Source organism: Triturus cristatus, chromosome 1_2, assembly GCF_964204655.1.
Source record: "Triturus cristatus chromosome 1_2, aTriCri1.1, whole genome shotgun sequence".
Taxonomy (NCBI): Eukaryota; Metazoa; Chordata; class Amphibia; order Caudata; family Salamandridae; genus Triturus; species Triturus cristatus.
Window position 1 is genome coordinate 707,878,763 of NC_140580.1, and position 14,749 is coordinate 707,893,511.

Genomic DNA, 14,749 nt, shown 5'->3' on the forward strand with positions numbered 1-14,749 from the left:
TCGGAGAGTCGCTAGCCAACGGGCAAGCAACTGCGAAGACGCCTTTGCAGGAAAAGTTTACCAACAGCCCACGGTTACTTGGGACGAGGTAGGCCGCTGATCTTCGGTACTAGACCTGCTCGGGACTTGGACAACAAATGGTCCAAAGCACAACTTCGTTGGACGTAGTTTAGGGCTTGCACTCGAAATCAGTGCACGGTTCCCTGGTATTGCCGTTCCTCGTCACTCGTGGGGTCCAGATGCCACAGCTTCGCTGGGGACTCAAAATGGCCGCCGAGAGGTCAGGAAATCCGCTTCAGGGGACGCAGGGACTTCGGGCTCCGGCGGGAGCGGTAAAGTTTGCAACCGTAGTTCAATAGTTTTGGTGCCTGCCAAGCAGGGGAGTCACTCCTTGACTCCAAGGGAGATCCTTCCGTCTTCTAGAGGGCCAGGATTCTTCTTCGTAGAGCGTCGTCCAGGTGTAATCTAAATTGCATTGGCAATGTGTGGTATCTTATAGTGAAAAGATGGGAGGGACTAGCTCTATGACCACTCCTCTAGGAGGGTCAGGGTAGTGGGTGGTTACACCCACTTCCCTTTGTCCAGTTTCGCGCCAGAGCAGGGGCAGGTAGCCCCTGAACCGGTTTGAGCTGGCATATGCACAGAGGAGCCTACTGCTCCCCCAGTGCAGGACTTCAAAGCACTCTAAGAGTGCACCCACCCAGCTCCAATACACTAAATCCTGTCTGGGAGGTGGTGACACCTCCCTGTGACAGGAAACCCTTTGTTGAGCTCCCTCCACTGCGAGTTTCGGTCAGCAGCAGGAGGGCAGCCCGGTGTCTGTGCTGGTGGCATCCATTTTGTGATGCCAGGGCTCTAGATGATTTCTACCGTGTAGTACAGTGTGTACATGTCGTCCCCTCTAGAAGGGTGGGATCCTACTCCCACACCAGTTACTGGTGTGGGGGTAGGATTCCAAATTGTTTGACACCAAACACGACATGTTTTGATGCAGTCATTCCAAAGTTAGCATTTACCGCGAGGTTATAATGCACTTAAGAGTATATGGTTTAACCGCATCCACAAACAGCAGCAGAGAATAGACTCTGCCAGCTGCAGAGGGGTCCTGCTCAGGCAGAAGCACCCCCTCACATAGTAAACCAAGCACCCTGCCCTTGGGATTGATAGGGCCTACCATAGGGGTGACTGATAGGTTTATATGTGTGTGTATGCTGAGATACAGGAACCTATACCTCAGTGAGGAGTGCTAACACTACCTCACACAGGCTGCAGTAGCAGGCCTGTGGTGTCAGATTGTGAGTGCTTCCCAGGGATGGCATAATACATGCTGCAGCCCCTGGTAGGCCTGTGAAGTACCAATGCCCTAGGTACCTAAGGTATCATATACTAGGGGCTTATAAGGCACCACAGTATCCAATCACTAGTGCATCTAATATGCACACCAATCATTTAAGGGAGTAAGCAGATAGGCTGGGGTCCTGGATAGCAGGATCCCAGCCAGACTAGTCAAAAACCATTCAAACACCAGGAAAAAAGTGGGGGCAACCATATAGTCAGATTCCACCTTCCTACAGAGTGGTAGTGAGATTATCCCATAAATGTCATCATCCAAGTGCTGAGGAGACTTTACATTCTCCATTTGAGTGCCTGAGTGACCTTTAGGATACACTACCTCACCAACCGGTGCTTCCATGGTAAAGCCAGTGTCAAAATGAAGCACTAAACTCCTCGATGTTCCCTCCTCTTGGCGGGCAAACTCTATTTCCACGTTCCTTCAATACTCTGTGTCTAGTGTGCATTCTTCATCCTAGTTTACAGATCCAACTTTATTATGCACAGTATCAAGGCAAGCCACCTGACCTTATGTAAATAGAAATCAGGTATGTTTCTTTTCTGTCCACCAGTCCAGAAATTAAACGTTAGTGAAGTTTTTACTTCAGTCGTAAGTAACTTGGGAACTGGAAAGGAGAAGAAACAAACAAAAGAAAGCAAAGAATATGGTAGTGTGCCGGGAAGGTGTCTATCGTAAAGTGAGGCAGGATGGAATGGAAGCAGATATGCCAGGAGGATGAAAATACAATTAATTTCTGAAGGGCTTACTTGAATGTATTTCCTGCGTGTGTGCACTACCAGGCGGTATTTCAAGATTTGACCTGGTTTTAGTGAGGTGATTAATTTGTTATTAGCATACTTAACTCTGTAGATTTAGTCCCTCGAAAGACTAAGTAATGATATTGTGCCGGGAAATGTACTGTTATGTAAGGAGTGCTGAAACTTTATTTGGATTAAAAGATAATATATATTTAGTATTTCTCTGCTCTTTATTTGCATTTTAATTTATTTTAATGTATTTGCTTGCAGCACAGTTAAACCTGGAGGAATACGGATTTGAGTTGCTTAGGCGGCACCATGGAAATTTGGCAGAAATCATTACAGATCCCCTTGTACTACTGAGGGGGCTCACTGAAGCAGTTAATCTTACTCCCAGAGAGCGTGAGGTGAGAGATATTTTAAAATTCACCCTCTACTTTTGATATTATTGAAATAACGTATTTGTTTTTTATATAATATACATGTACGGTCTCATGTTCGTCCTAAAATGCCCATATTGGATTTGTTTTATTTAGTGTTGCTAGACCATAATTCCAAATAATCCATTCACTTCCTGTAAGGCACTCTTTTTAAACTACAATAGCAATAAAAACACATATTTCAGGTGTGGTATCTGATTGCCTTACGTGTTGGGAAGGCATACTTCAAGCTACAATGCCATGTATGATTTCAGTTTAATGATAGCCCGGTCAGGTTTAGTGATGGTGGTGGGACAGAGAGCTCTGGGCCCCTAGAGCATGTTGTCGATTCCCAGTCAGGGGCCATAAGAACTATAGATTTTTCAACTAGTCCCATACTTGATACCCTAACGGCATCCTTTGAAACCCCAGAATGTTTGCTGGGGGTTGGTCTGGAGGCCCCATTGCCCAATCCGTCTCTCTCACCACCACAGATGTTTCTGTTAAGTTGAAACTTTGCAGGGATTAGTAGCAAATTAGGGGATACTTACTGGTGTAGTTTTGTTGACACCCATGACATATGCCTAATTCAAGAAATATGGACATTATATAAAGTAAATAGCTGCGGTTATAAAAGTTATAATGTCCCTGCAATCAGGTCTAGTGTGGGGCGCCCCGCTGGTGGCTTATTAGTTTTGGCCAGAGCCACCCTATCTTATTAGAAGGGGCATGATTGACCCTTCACTTGGATTCCCCTGACCCCCCCCCCCCCCCCTAGAGCGCATTTCACACGCAAACTAGGGGCATCCATGGCATTCTTAGGAAACATCCCCATGGATGACATTTGCAAAGCCGCAACATGGTCTACACCGCACACTTTCACAAAACCCTACCGTGTAGATGTGCAGGCAAAACAACAAGCTAGTGTGGGCCAGGCTGTACTAAGAACACTCTTTCAAACTACTGCAACACATACGGGTAGCCACCGCTAAACAGGACTGCTATATAGTCTATGCAAAAGTATACGATCTACAGCTCATATGCCTCGAACGGAAAATTACCAGTATGCATCTGTTCGTGGCATGTAGAGCTGTAGATTCGTATACGCCCACCCGCCTCCCCGGATACCTATATGTGTTGCAGTACTATCTTACTTAGATACATTACACATGGACATCTTTTTCTATTTCTTAACTAACTCCATCATCACCCTTTATGGCGAAAACAATCTGAAGATGGAGTCGATGCCCATGCGCACTACTAAGCAAAGGAGGAGTCACCTATCTTGTTTTTTTTATTTATTTATTGATTTTTTGTCCTCATCTCACCAGTAAACATTTGTGGGTCTTATGAAGCCGCTTAAACGATCTGTGGGGGAGGAGGCACACGGCTTGCCACATATGTTTCCATTGGTCGACCAGTCCCTTATTTTGTGTGGGTAACTGGTGTAATCATTGGACAAAGGTGTTTAGTCGTAGATTGTGGCCCCAGTTCATAAAGGGATGCCAAAGATTGGTAGACGCATCCCCTGCTCCATCATATTCCAGATGACACATGGCAAAGGAGACCTTGAGCCAGTCTTCTCTATTGGGTGGTTGAGGGTCCTTCCATCTCTTACATATTTCCCTTCGTGCAAGCAGAACCAAGTATAACAATAGACCTCGTTGCTGTTGTGACGCCTTAATACAAAATAGGCCATCGTCCCCAAAGAAAATCAGTGACATGTTAACCTCAATAATAGAATTAAACACATCTTTAAGAATGTCTCCGATTTCCTTCCAGAAGGTCTTAATTTCTGAGCACTCAAAGAATATATGTAGATCATTTGCTAGGGGAAGCTTGCACCTATAGCATTTCGGAGTTGGTGCCGGAGCAAATTTCGCAATTCTAGCTGGAGTGTAGTAAAGTCTATTGATAACAAAAAAGTGGTTCTTTTTTAAAGCTGCAGGTTTGATAAATTTATACAGCAGCTTCAGTGATGGCTCAAACAGTGCTTCTATTGTTGGCTCAAAGGGCGACTGCTCCCATATTTTAATCGATGAGGGTGTTTCCGGGTCAACGGCTTCAAGGGCTAAGTTGTACCACACTGATACTTCTTTTTTTAAAACCTGAGCAGAGTGGCACAACTTTTCTACCTCACAGTTTCCTTTTACTTGCTCTTTCTCTGCCTCATACCACAAGGCAAGCTGTAAGAATTTAAACCTGGAGAAACCTGTGCCTATCCTGGCCCTCAAAACCTCCCATGGAAGGATCCCCTCAGTGTCTACCAGCTCCGACCAGATTGTAATTCCAGCCCTCTTTATTGGTAAGGCCAGCCCGTCCTTTAGACAATGAGGTGTCCCCGGGAAATCCCAAATGGGAGCGTGGTGTGAATAATACCCTATCCCCCATGTGGTTCTTACTTTAAGCCAAAGAACTAAAGCTGCCCTTAGAACCTTCAAGCGTACTTTTTTGAAGTACTTTGTAGCACCAAACTTATGCAGAAATGCCTCTACTCTTCCTCCCTCTTCTACCGTTCTTGTCATTTCATACAGCAGTTTCCCCCACGCCGAATCTTCAGGTCTCATCAGTAGCGAACGGATAGCTTTAAACTGGAAGGCCACTGCGTACCAGCATATATCCGGGAGTGCCAAACCCCCCTTAGCAAGTCTGCGCCTAAGCTTTTTCCACGATAATCTGGTACCCTTATCTCCCCAAATGAAACTCCCAATCTTACTCTGAACTTTACTTATTAAGGTTGGGGGAAAAGAGAGAGGGATAGCAGAGAAGACATAGGAGAGCTTGGGGAGAATGATCATCTTCACCAGATTAACTTTCCCATATATGGTCAAAGGGAGGTTCCTCCATCTAGAGAAGAGGCGATCGATCTCCTTGGTTACTCTGGACAGATTTACAGAGGGGACTCTAGCTAAATCTTTAACTATGAAGATACCCAAGTATCTTAGTTCTAATGAGTCAACTCCTCCCCATTGTTCGACATTCCAGCTCATCACTTCCGTCTTAGATTTGTTTACCAGGTAGCCTGACAAAGCCCCAAATTCCTCAGTAATGGACTCTAAACGGGAAAGAGCAACACCAGGATTGTTCGTAAATACAGTCAGGTCATCAGCATACAGTGCTAGTTTGCAACTGTAAGATTGAGATTTGAAGGGATGAATATCGTTGTCTAGCCTGATGGCTTGTGCTAATGGTTCAATGTAGAAATTGAACAAAAGTGGAGAGATCGGGCAACCCTGCCGAGTCCCTCTCTGAATGCTAAAACCTGGTGTGAGTATCCCGTTCAGTAGGATACGGGCAGATGAGCCTTGGTAGCAATTTCTCAGGGTTTGGATGAAAATTGGACCAAACCCTAGTGTTGCCAATACCTCCCATAAGTAGACCCAGCAAACTCTGTCAAATGCTTTGGCCGCATCCAACGCTATTATAGCCAAAGGATCAGATCTTGTAGTGGCCAAATCAATATTACCTATCATTAACTGAGTTTGCTCTTGAATCTGCCTGCCTTCTACGAATCCCTTTTGGTCTGGGTGGACCAACTTAGGAACCAACTTCGCTAATCTCCCTGCCAACACGCCCATAAAGATCTTATAATCGGCGTTAAGCAGGGAGATAGGACGATAAGAATCAGCACTCAATGGGTCTTTACCAGGTTTAAGGATCAAGACTATAGTTGCCTCTTTCCAAGACTCTGGGACCCTACCAGCAGAGCTATAAACCGAATTAAACAGGGAGCACAAAGCAGGGGTCAGTTCTTCCGCCAGAAGTTTATAAACTTCATTTGGGAGTGAGTCTGTACCAGCAGCTTTTTTATTCTTGCTTTTATTGATTTGCCCACTTATCTCTTCCATCCTAATGGGGGCCTCTAATTCCTTTCTACATTCCTCTGTTATGGAGGGAAGAGATTTAGTGCTTAACCAGGCTTGAACTAAGCGTGGGGAGGGCTCCAAATCCTCTTTATACAGATCTGAAAAGAGGGAAAGTAAGCAGGATTGGAGATCTTCAAATCTACTTGAAGTCACCCCCATGGTGTTTATTGTCAGTCTATTGATGTTATTTTTCGCTCTATCTGTTCTAGCCTTCCAAGCAAGTAGAGCCCCTGCTTTTTCCCCATACTCAAAGTTCTGCATACTCCTTGCATGCCATTGGGCCCTGCACTTTGATTCTAACTTCCCTCTGTATTCCCGTCTTACATCTTCCAGATCATTTAAGACTTGTGGTAGTTGCTCCAAGTCTCCCGGGGGTAGTCTGTTCCTATCCCTCTCCAACTGACTTATTTTCGCCTCAGCAGATTTTAGGGCACTAGCTTCGATTCTGTTTTTACAACAGATGAGACTATGAAAATTACCTCTCAAGTTAGCCTTGTATGCGTCCCAAATAAAATCCCATGACGTTGATTCCCTATTTGACTCAAAAAAGTCAATAGAGGAAAGCTTAACAGCCTTAATAATCTCGAGATCGGACAGCATCGCTCTATTTAGTATCCATCTTGGCTGTAATGCCGTCCCCTTGGTTCTGTAGACAATCTGAATTGGCGCATGATCAGAAAGGTGACTAGGTTTAACTAAAATATCCTCGATGTTATTGAGGGATGGTGAATCTGCCAGGACATAATCAATTCGGGAGGAATGACCATACTTTTTGCTATAGAACGTAAATTCTTGTAGATCACCTTTCTTTGCCCTCCAGACGTCTACCAAATCTAAATCCTTTAACAAGTTAATAAAGGCTCGCCGGGATTTTGGGGCACTGATGTAATAGCTCAGGTTGGATCTATCCCTAACTGGGTCGAGGAGAAGGTTAAAGTCGCCTCCGATAACAAAAGGAGGTGTTGCCAGAGTTAAAATCGACTGAAGTTTACCAATGTAAGAAGGGTCGTCAGTGTTTGGTCCGTAGTATGACACACAGATTAAATTGGTATCGTCAACGGACAGGTTAGCCACTAGCCACCTCCCGGATACATCAGTCTGGTAATTTGTTATAGAGCAGTGTAGGCCCCTTTTTGACCAAAATTGCCACCCCTCTATTGTGGGATGACTGCTGAGAGGTACAAAAACAATCTATCCAGGGGGACCTGGAGAAGAGGAGGGAGCTTTCTATTTGACTCAGGTGAGTCTCCTGTAAGATGCAGACCTGGGCTGAAGAAAGCTCAAGATATTTTAAAATCAACCTTTGCCTACGGGGGCACCTTAACCCATTGACGTTCCAGGAAGTGAAGATGACCCTTCTCCCCCCCCGTATTACGATTTAAAGCCATTACATCGGATCCAACCTACCAACCAACAGTTCCCAAGACCAATATTTAATGTGAGATGAGGTTCATTTGTTTTATTTTTTACCCACTGCTCCCCACCCGTGCCCATCCCACCACCCTTTTCCCAACCCCCCCTGTGCCTCCCTCTACCTCGAGGAACCCTCCCTTCCAATAGGCGAGCCTATTCGACCCCTGCCCCCCCCCCCTCCCCGGACTGAGAAGAAAAAAAAATATGTCTGCTTAATGGACCTAACTTAGGCCACCTTAAGTCACATTAAAGATTATTATTTTTAACCCTCATACTCTACTTCTTCCTGAAGTTACTTACAGAAGACCTACTTTCCTATGCTACTTTTAATCCTCTCTATTAAAGCATCCGCTTCTTCTCCGGTTTTGATTTGGTGCATCTGGTTATTCCACATTACACGGAGAAGAGCGGGAAACTTCAGTTGAACCTTAGCTCCAATGTCTTTCAGCTCCTCCATTCTTTTCCCCAACTCCCACTGCCTTGAAGCGGTCGCATGAGATATGTCAGATCTTATTTGGAAAGAAAAAGGAGTAGACCCCCTAAAGTTAATGGAGCCCTCTTTAAGAGCGGAGGACAAAATCAATTCCTTTACTGAGTAAGTCAAAAAATTGATCAATATTTTCCTCGGCTTTGACTTGGCTGGGTTCCTCCTAAAGGGGTCTCTGTGTATTCTCTGAATGTCGTGAACGAGATCAATCTCTGGGGCACCTATCAGGACTGTTCCTTTTAAGAGAGAAATGATAAATCCCTTTAAGTCAGCGCCCTCCAGAGCTTCCGGGACATTCAGGATTCTGAAATTATTCTGCCGGGAATAATTTTCCAAGCGTTCTAAGTCCTCTCTGAGGACCTTATTCTGAGCTGATATTTTAGCCAGCTCCCCAGTTGTTGAATTAATAGAGTCCTTAATTTTCGGGATCTCCATCTCTATTGCGTCAGTTCTTAATGAGACCTCATCCAATCTGTTGGAGAGGACCTCGCAGGAAGCTTGAATGGCTGCCTGATTAGTCTCAGAGATAGTAAATCTTTTGGATAGCTCTGCTTGGTTCATCTCGGACACCTTGAACCTATTCGACATTTCCTCTTTAATGCCAAATAGAATGTCGGCAAGGGAGTGCAGCTCTGTTCCTGTGATAGCTAAGCATGAAGCTGAATCTACATTTACTTTTATCGGGCCCAAGGCCATAGCTGTACCTAGCCTATCAAGGTTATCTGGTAGAGTCTTCTTGTCTGACGAGGCAGAGACAGCAGAGCTAGGGTCCCCATTTTGAGAAGTCTCTCCCCCTCCTGTCTGGGCTCCTTGTAAAACCAAGGGGGAGTATCTATTAGTGAGAGGTATGCCGGGGCACGCCTCTGCTACGACCAACTCATGAGTAGAAGGTCCCCCCTTTCCACGGGAGACCCAGCGAGCGAAGCCAAACCAGGTTCAATCGTTTTCAGGCGGGTATTAACTAAGGCAGTGGGGGCAGAGGACGTGGAGGCAGGGGCAATGGTACTCATACTTGAAGACATAACCTTATAGTATGTTTTGAGTGAGGGGGTTATTTTAACCCTTGAAGGAGAGCGTTTTTTAGCTTTCGCGCCTCTCCTACAGTTGTCTGGCCCTTTGCCTCTAGTCTCCACGCCCCCCCCCCTACAGCTCCCTTCTCCGTTGTGCCCCGCTGTTTTATTTCAGAAATTACTGGGGGAGGGCGAAAAGGATAGCCAAACTTATCGGTACTTGAGGCACAAATCTCTCTTGTCCGGAGAGTGTACCTGTTTACCTTGGGTATATCACCCTTTCTTGCCTCCTGCTTCCTAGTCCCGCCTGAGCCGACCCCCGGCTCCGAGCCTACATCCATGCCATCATCGAACAGGTGTGGGGTTGCTTTTAAGGAAGCTGATTTACATGAGTTGTAGTCAAGAAGATTAGATTCCACTTTATCAAAGAATCCCCCAAGCTTGGCACAGACCTTACCTCGGAGAGTAAAGAATGAAAGGCGCCGACTCTCTACCTGCGGGAAGCTTCTCAGATTATCTTGACCTCCACCAGTTTGAAAATCGGAGGTAGCCTGCTGGAGAATGGAGACGGAGACGCCGCTGATCTGATTGTAGCTGCTTCTGTCCCTGCCTCCAGCGACCCGGAACTGGAAGCTGACGAGGTCCCTTCTCCGACAGGATGAAGCCGCCTCCTCCCAGCGCCAACTCCGCCGTTCTCGGATGTTCGCCGACTCCAGTGCCTGTGCTCGCTCTGATGGGGACTCCGGACGCACACTCGGCGCGAGCGTGCAACGAAGGTCCCCCGCACATCCAAATCGAGCAGGAGCCGGGTGCATTACTCCGAAAGTATAGTAAGGTATAGTACAGATTTATTTATTAATTTATTAAGGGGAAGAACTAAACAAGCATAGTTACATCGAATGTAATCGTCCTACGCTGTCCAGGGGGGAGAGAGGAGCCGCGGCCGTTTACCTAGCGGCCGCCATGTTCCTCGGAGTCACCTATCTTGTGACTACAAAGACTTCTACAATAACAAAGTGCAAACATCCGAGCCCAACACCAGATGGCGATCTATGCAAAAGTATACGAATCTACAGCTCTACATGCCAAGAACAGATGCATACTGGTAAGTAGCATTTTCCTTTAATATATTTACTATTAGTTGGCAATTGTTTTAGCTCCACCTGCTTCATGCCCAATGTATCACTGCCCACTGAAAAGAGGAAACCTACAGCTTTTCGGAAAAAGATAGATAGCAAGGATTTTGGGGGGGACTTGCACATGTGATTAATATGAACATATGGTGTGTAGCCAGTAACAATCAATGGTATACTTTGCCTTTTGGTGACTTCACTGTCTTCTTGATGCTGAGCTTTCACCTACCTGGCCGAGGAGAGGGACTGCTGGTGTTGTTTAATTGTCCACTGGAAAAGAGAGCGGATCTCTGACATCTTCACCTTTGTCTCATTAGACCATCCGTCCTTGGTCTTGCTGACACAATCTTCACCTTATGCTAGTGGAGCTAAGCAAGCATGGAAGCCTGTCCTCTATGCTGACTTCCATTATGTTGCCTCCTACCCAGTGCCTCAGCTTGCACAGCTCTTCTGATGCTTCTGCCATGCTGTCTTTGGAAAGGCACTGCTTATGTCGGCCACACCAATAGTGTAAGGGTTATGAGTTAGTAGCAGTCTTTGCGTGTTGAGACTGAGTGAATGCAAGAGTGCCAGGCAGTCAGTAAGTTCAGGAGGGAGGATCCATAGTGAGTTGGTGTGAGTGGGTGCTTGTTAAGATTTTTGACTATGCTGCTGCAAGTGAGTGCTGGTGAGTTGCTGTGAATGATGGTCATGACTGAACTGGTGTGAATGGGTGCAATGTGAGACATTTAATGAATGCATCTATGTGTGATGGGTAATGCTGAATTAGTATGAGAAAATGTCTTGAGATGGTATGAATAGGTACCTGATGGGTACAGTAAGAGTGCAAGTGTGTACTGCTTTGAAAGAGTGCATATGACCGGTAATACAGAGCCTGAAAAATAGGACATGTTTACCTATACTTGTGGCAATGTGGTTGTTTGTACTAGCCTTAAATTGCCAATTGAAATGCAATACATTTACAGCACATGCATGCTGTGTTTGAATGAAAAATCAAGTGAATTTCTATTGGGCACTGTCAGAGCCAACGGTCCAGGTTTGTAGCTTAAAAAGCAGGGCGCACCTGTTACCAGTGCTTGTTCCTCTTTCCTTTTCACTTAGTGTTGCAAAATTTGTATCATTCATGTTCATGATTTATTCTTCTTTAATGAATGATTTGCATAGTGCATGTTATGTTTACAGTGATAATGGTTATATGTTACTTGACGTGGAGTTAATAAATTGTTAATCCAGTTTGTAATTTTTAAGATTATTGAGCAGATTGTGAAGAAAGAATCCTGTGTGAGTGCTTTTAGCTCATTGGCTTCGGCAGTATTGAAGGAAAAGATCCTTTCCTCCACGGCATGTTGGCAGTTGGTGTTAGCACTTCAAGAAGGAGGGGTTCCCTTCAATACAATGTTAGAAGACATTCAAAAGGAGCCTGGTGCCGAAATCTTCTTTCAGTCAGGTAACAAAATCCCTTATGTTTAACCTCTATCCACTATAAAATGCAAAAGTCTTATTCCCATTTTTCCATTCTTTTTTAAATTCCCTAATGTTTTTTGTGTGTTTTTAATGGTATATATTTTTCAATCCAATCTGTTTGCTCTGTAGAGCCACCTAATCCCATGAGGGTCGAGTGGAAAGCCGGTCAGAGCAACCTGGCATTCAAATCCACACTGAATAGTTGTAAATCAATAGGTGCTCTCTCAGGATGTCAAAAACACAAAAGGTGATGGGAGGATGCTGGTGGTTGCTCTGGGTAGCCTTTCAACCCATTGTTCTTTTGCTCACCATGCCTCTTTAGATTAAAGCAGATAAATGCAAATCGGCCATGACTATGCTCCAATAGGAACACTACAGCCTGAACTGCAAAGCCAGGGCCAAAGTGAACCCTAACACAGACAATTCAAGACCTGTTTTGCCCTGATTGGAGATCTTCAGTCGGGTGTAGCTTGGTTCTGGTGACGCATTGTGCAAGGGACCCGCATCTTGGCGTACCTTTGGACACTTAGGGTCGTGCATCAAACACACAAAAGGTGATGAGAGTAGGCTTACAATAAATCTCACCACTGGCAGTCACTCTGGAAAGCATCCAACTCATTGTTCTTTTGCCCACCATGCAACCTCCTATTAGGCCCATCTGTATGCAAATCAGCTATGACCCTGCTACAGTAGGAACATTCCAGGCCGAAATGCACATCTAGGACCTCACTGGACCTGAACACAAGCAACTCAAGACCGGTTTTCCTCTAAATGGAGCTCTTCAGTTGGGAGTAGCTTGGTTCCAGTTACATAGTGTGCAAGGAACCCACATCTGGGCGTACCCATGGCCTCTTGGTGCATTAAATCAAACGCACAAAAGATGATGTGAGGATGCTTGCAATAAGTCTAACCACTGGCAATTTCTCCGAGGGTGTCAAAAAGAATGGTTTATTTACCAAATTGCAATGGCAACAAACAATGCACTTTGGGTGTCAGGCAGCCATGATAATGTAGCAGCGTATTCCCCATTCCAGCCTTTTTAGGTCGAGCCTAGCGTTGCAGCGCATGCGCTGCTCGCTCTGCGAGGCATGCTGTAATAAGGTATGTTTTAGAAGTGGTGTGGAAGCCCCACTCATCTTTTTTTATTGGCTGGTGTCGTCCTTGGTAAATGCTGGCTTCCCATTGATAATGAGGCTTCTTAGTCCCTCCTTGTTACCGCCCTGTCTCCTTTTGTGACCGCGCAGCGGGACTGGATCTTTTACCTGCGGCGTTACACGGTCTCCTTCATAAGTCGGTAGGCACTATGTTCTGTCAGTCACCTTTGGCAATGGCGGACACGTGTTTAGTTTTGCATTGCGCTTTCACTTTAACAATAGCTGCCGCCCCACCCCGCGAGTGCTGTGTGGGGCGGCAGCTATTGTAAAGTGAAAGCGCAATGCAAATCTAAACAAGCAGCTGCCTTTGCGCAATGGCGACAGCTTGTTATGGTTTTCTGCTTGTGTTTTGCTTCAGCTAATCTCCACTTAATCTTCCCGTGCGGTGCCCTCCTCACACTACCACCTCCCACTCGTCGCTGCTTGCCAGACTAAACGCCCATCCTGCTTCAACCGTTTTTTCAGTAAGCTCTCATGTTTTCAAAACCATAGTGATTTCCAGACGGTCAGGCTTCTCGCACTCGGTTCGTTTTCTGCATTTGCCGTTCATAACGTTACTTAATCAGAAAATGTGCGTTGTTGGGTCTTGTGTGTGCTCTTGGGTCACCTGCAGTTTAAGCGTGAGGAGAGCTTTAAAGCGAACTCTTAAACGTAGCATGCGTTTAAACACAAAAACGCTATACGGCTGATTCCTTAATACCGACAATGGGGACTTTTGAATTATTTATTTTTTTAGTGCCGTGAATTGACCTAAGATGACCGCTAGTTTCTCTCATCACGGTGCCGGCATCAAATAGGTGCGAACTATCAGCTGCACAGCCAGGCCAAGGGGGATGTGTGTGCACATCTAAACCAGCAATGAAACGGATTCCAACAGTGCCACCCAAAATATATCGGTAAATAATCACTGAATTGCTGCGTAATCTTGTTTAGTGACTTGTACCTGTGTTAATTTTCTCTAAGATTCATGTCTGTCTACGCCCTTCAGGCTTTGGTGGGCCTGTGAGAGCATTTCACGTATGTGCACCAAACGGCCTGCATTTCAAACTCAATGTCCTAATAGTGTATGTCCTTTCCTGACACACTGAGTGTGGTGTTCCATTTTGCGCATGCCAGTCCTTTTCCTGAAACAATGCATCCTGAGTCCAGGCCTTGCAGTATTGGTGTAATGTGACCACCCCCGAGAGCTAATTTACATTTATTGCTTCAAAACATTCTTACAATGGGGAGGTGCATTACGCTTTGAGAGGAGTCGCTCTCTCCGGACTCTGCCTCTGACAGGGTTTGTTGTGTCTGCCCCTCTACTGAGTGATGGTTCTTAGCGCCGCCAGTTGACATGCAGATTAACTATTAGCCTGCTGGGGGCGGGGGGGTATAGCATTTCAGACACCCCCTCAGCCCCCTCCACGCTAACGCTTCCTCTGTGTCATCCCGCAGGATTTATCTTCACCAGCCGAGGGTGGGCTTAAGTTACAAAGAATGTCGGTGACGCATGATAACGGTTTTCTTTCTTCAAGTATTTTTATATGTTTCCACAGCATGCGCCAGGCCTCATGGGCATCAGATAACTGTAAATGTAAATTTGCATTTATTTATTTCTTACAGAAACAGTTCATTGTTGAAGAGAGCAAGAGCACAGTAATCCATATAAAACGCAGTGCTTCTTTACAGTAAAACACATATGGCAGTCTTCATACCACATAATTACACTA

The 14,749-nt window shown here is 45.5% G+C and overlaps 1 protein-coding gene across 1 annotated transcript in view; it reads left to right on the forward strand.

Annotated features, from left to right (window-relative positions):
- ZBTB40 (zinc finger and BTB domain containing 40) overlaps window positions 1-14,749 on the forward strand; it is a 345,823-nt gene that overhangs the window by 137,549 nt on the left and 193,525 nt on the right. The window contains exons 7-8 of the mRNA XM_085608585.1: window positions 2,362-2,498; window positions 11,668-11,866. Of these exons, the coding sequence (XP_085464711.1) occupies window positions 2,362-2,498; window positions 11,668-11,866 (336 nt within the window). The remainder of the gene's footprint in view (window positions 1-2,361; window positions 2,499-11,667; window positions 11,867-14,749) is intronic.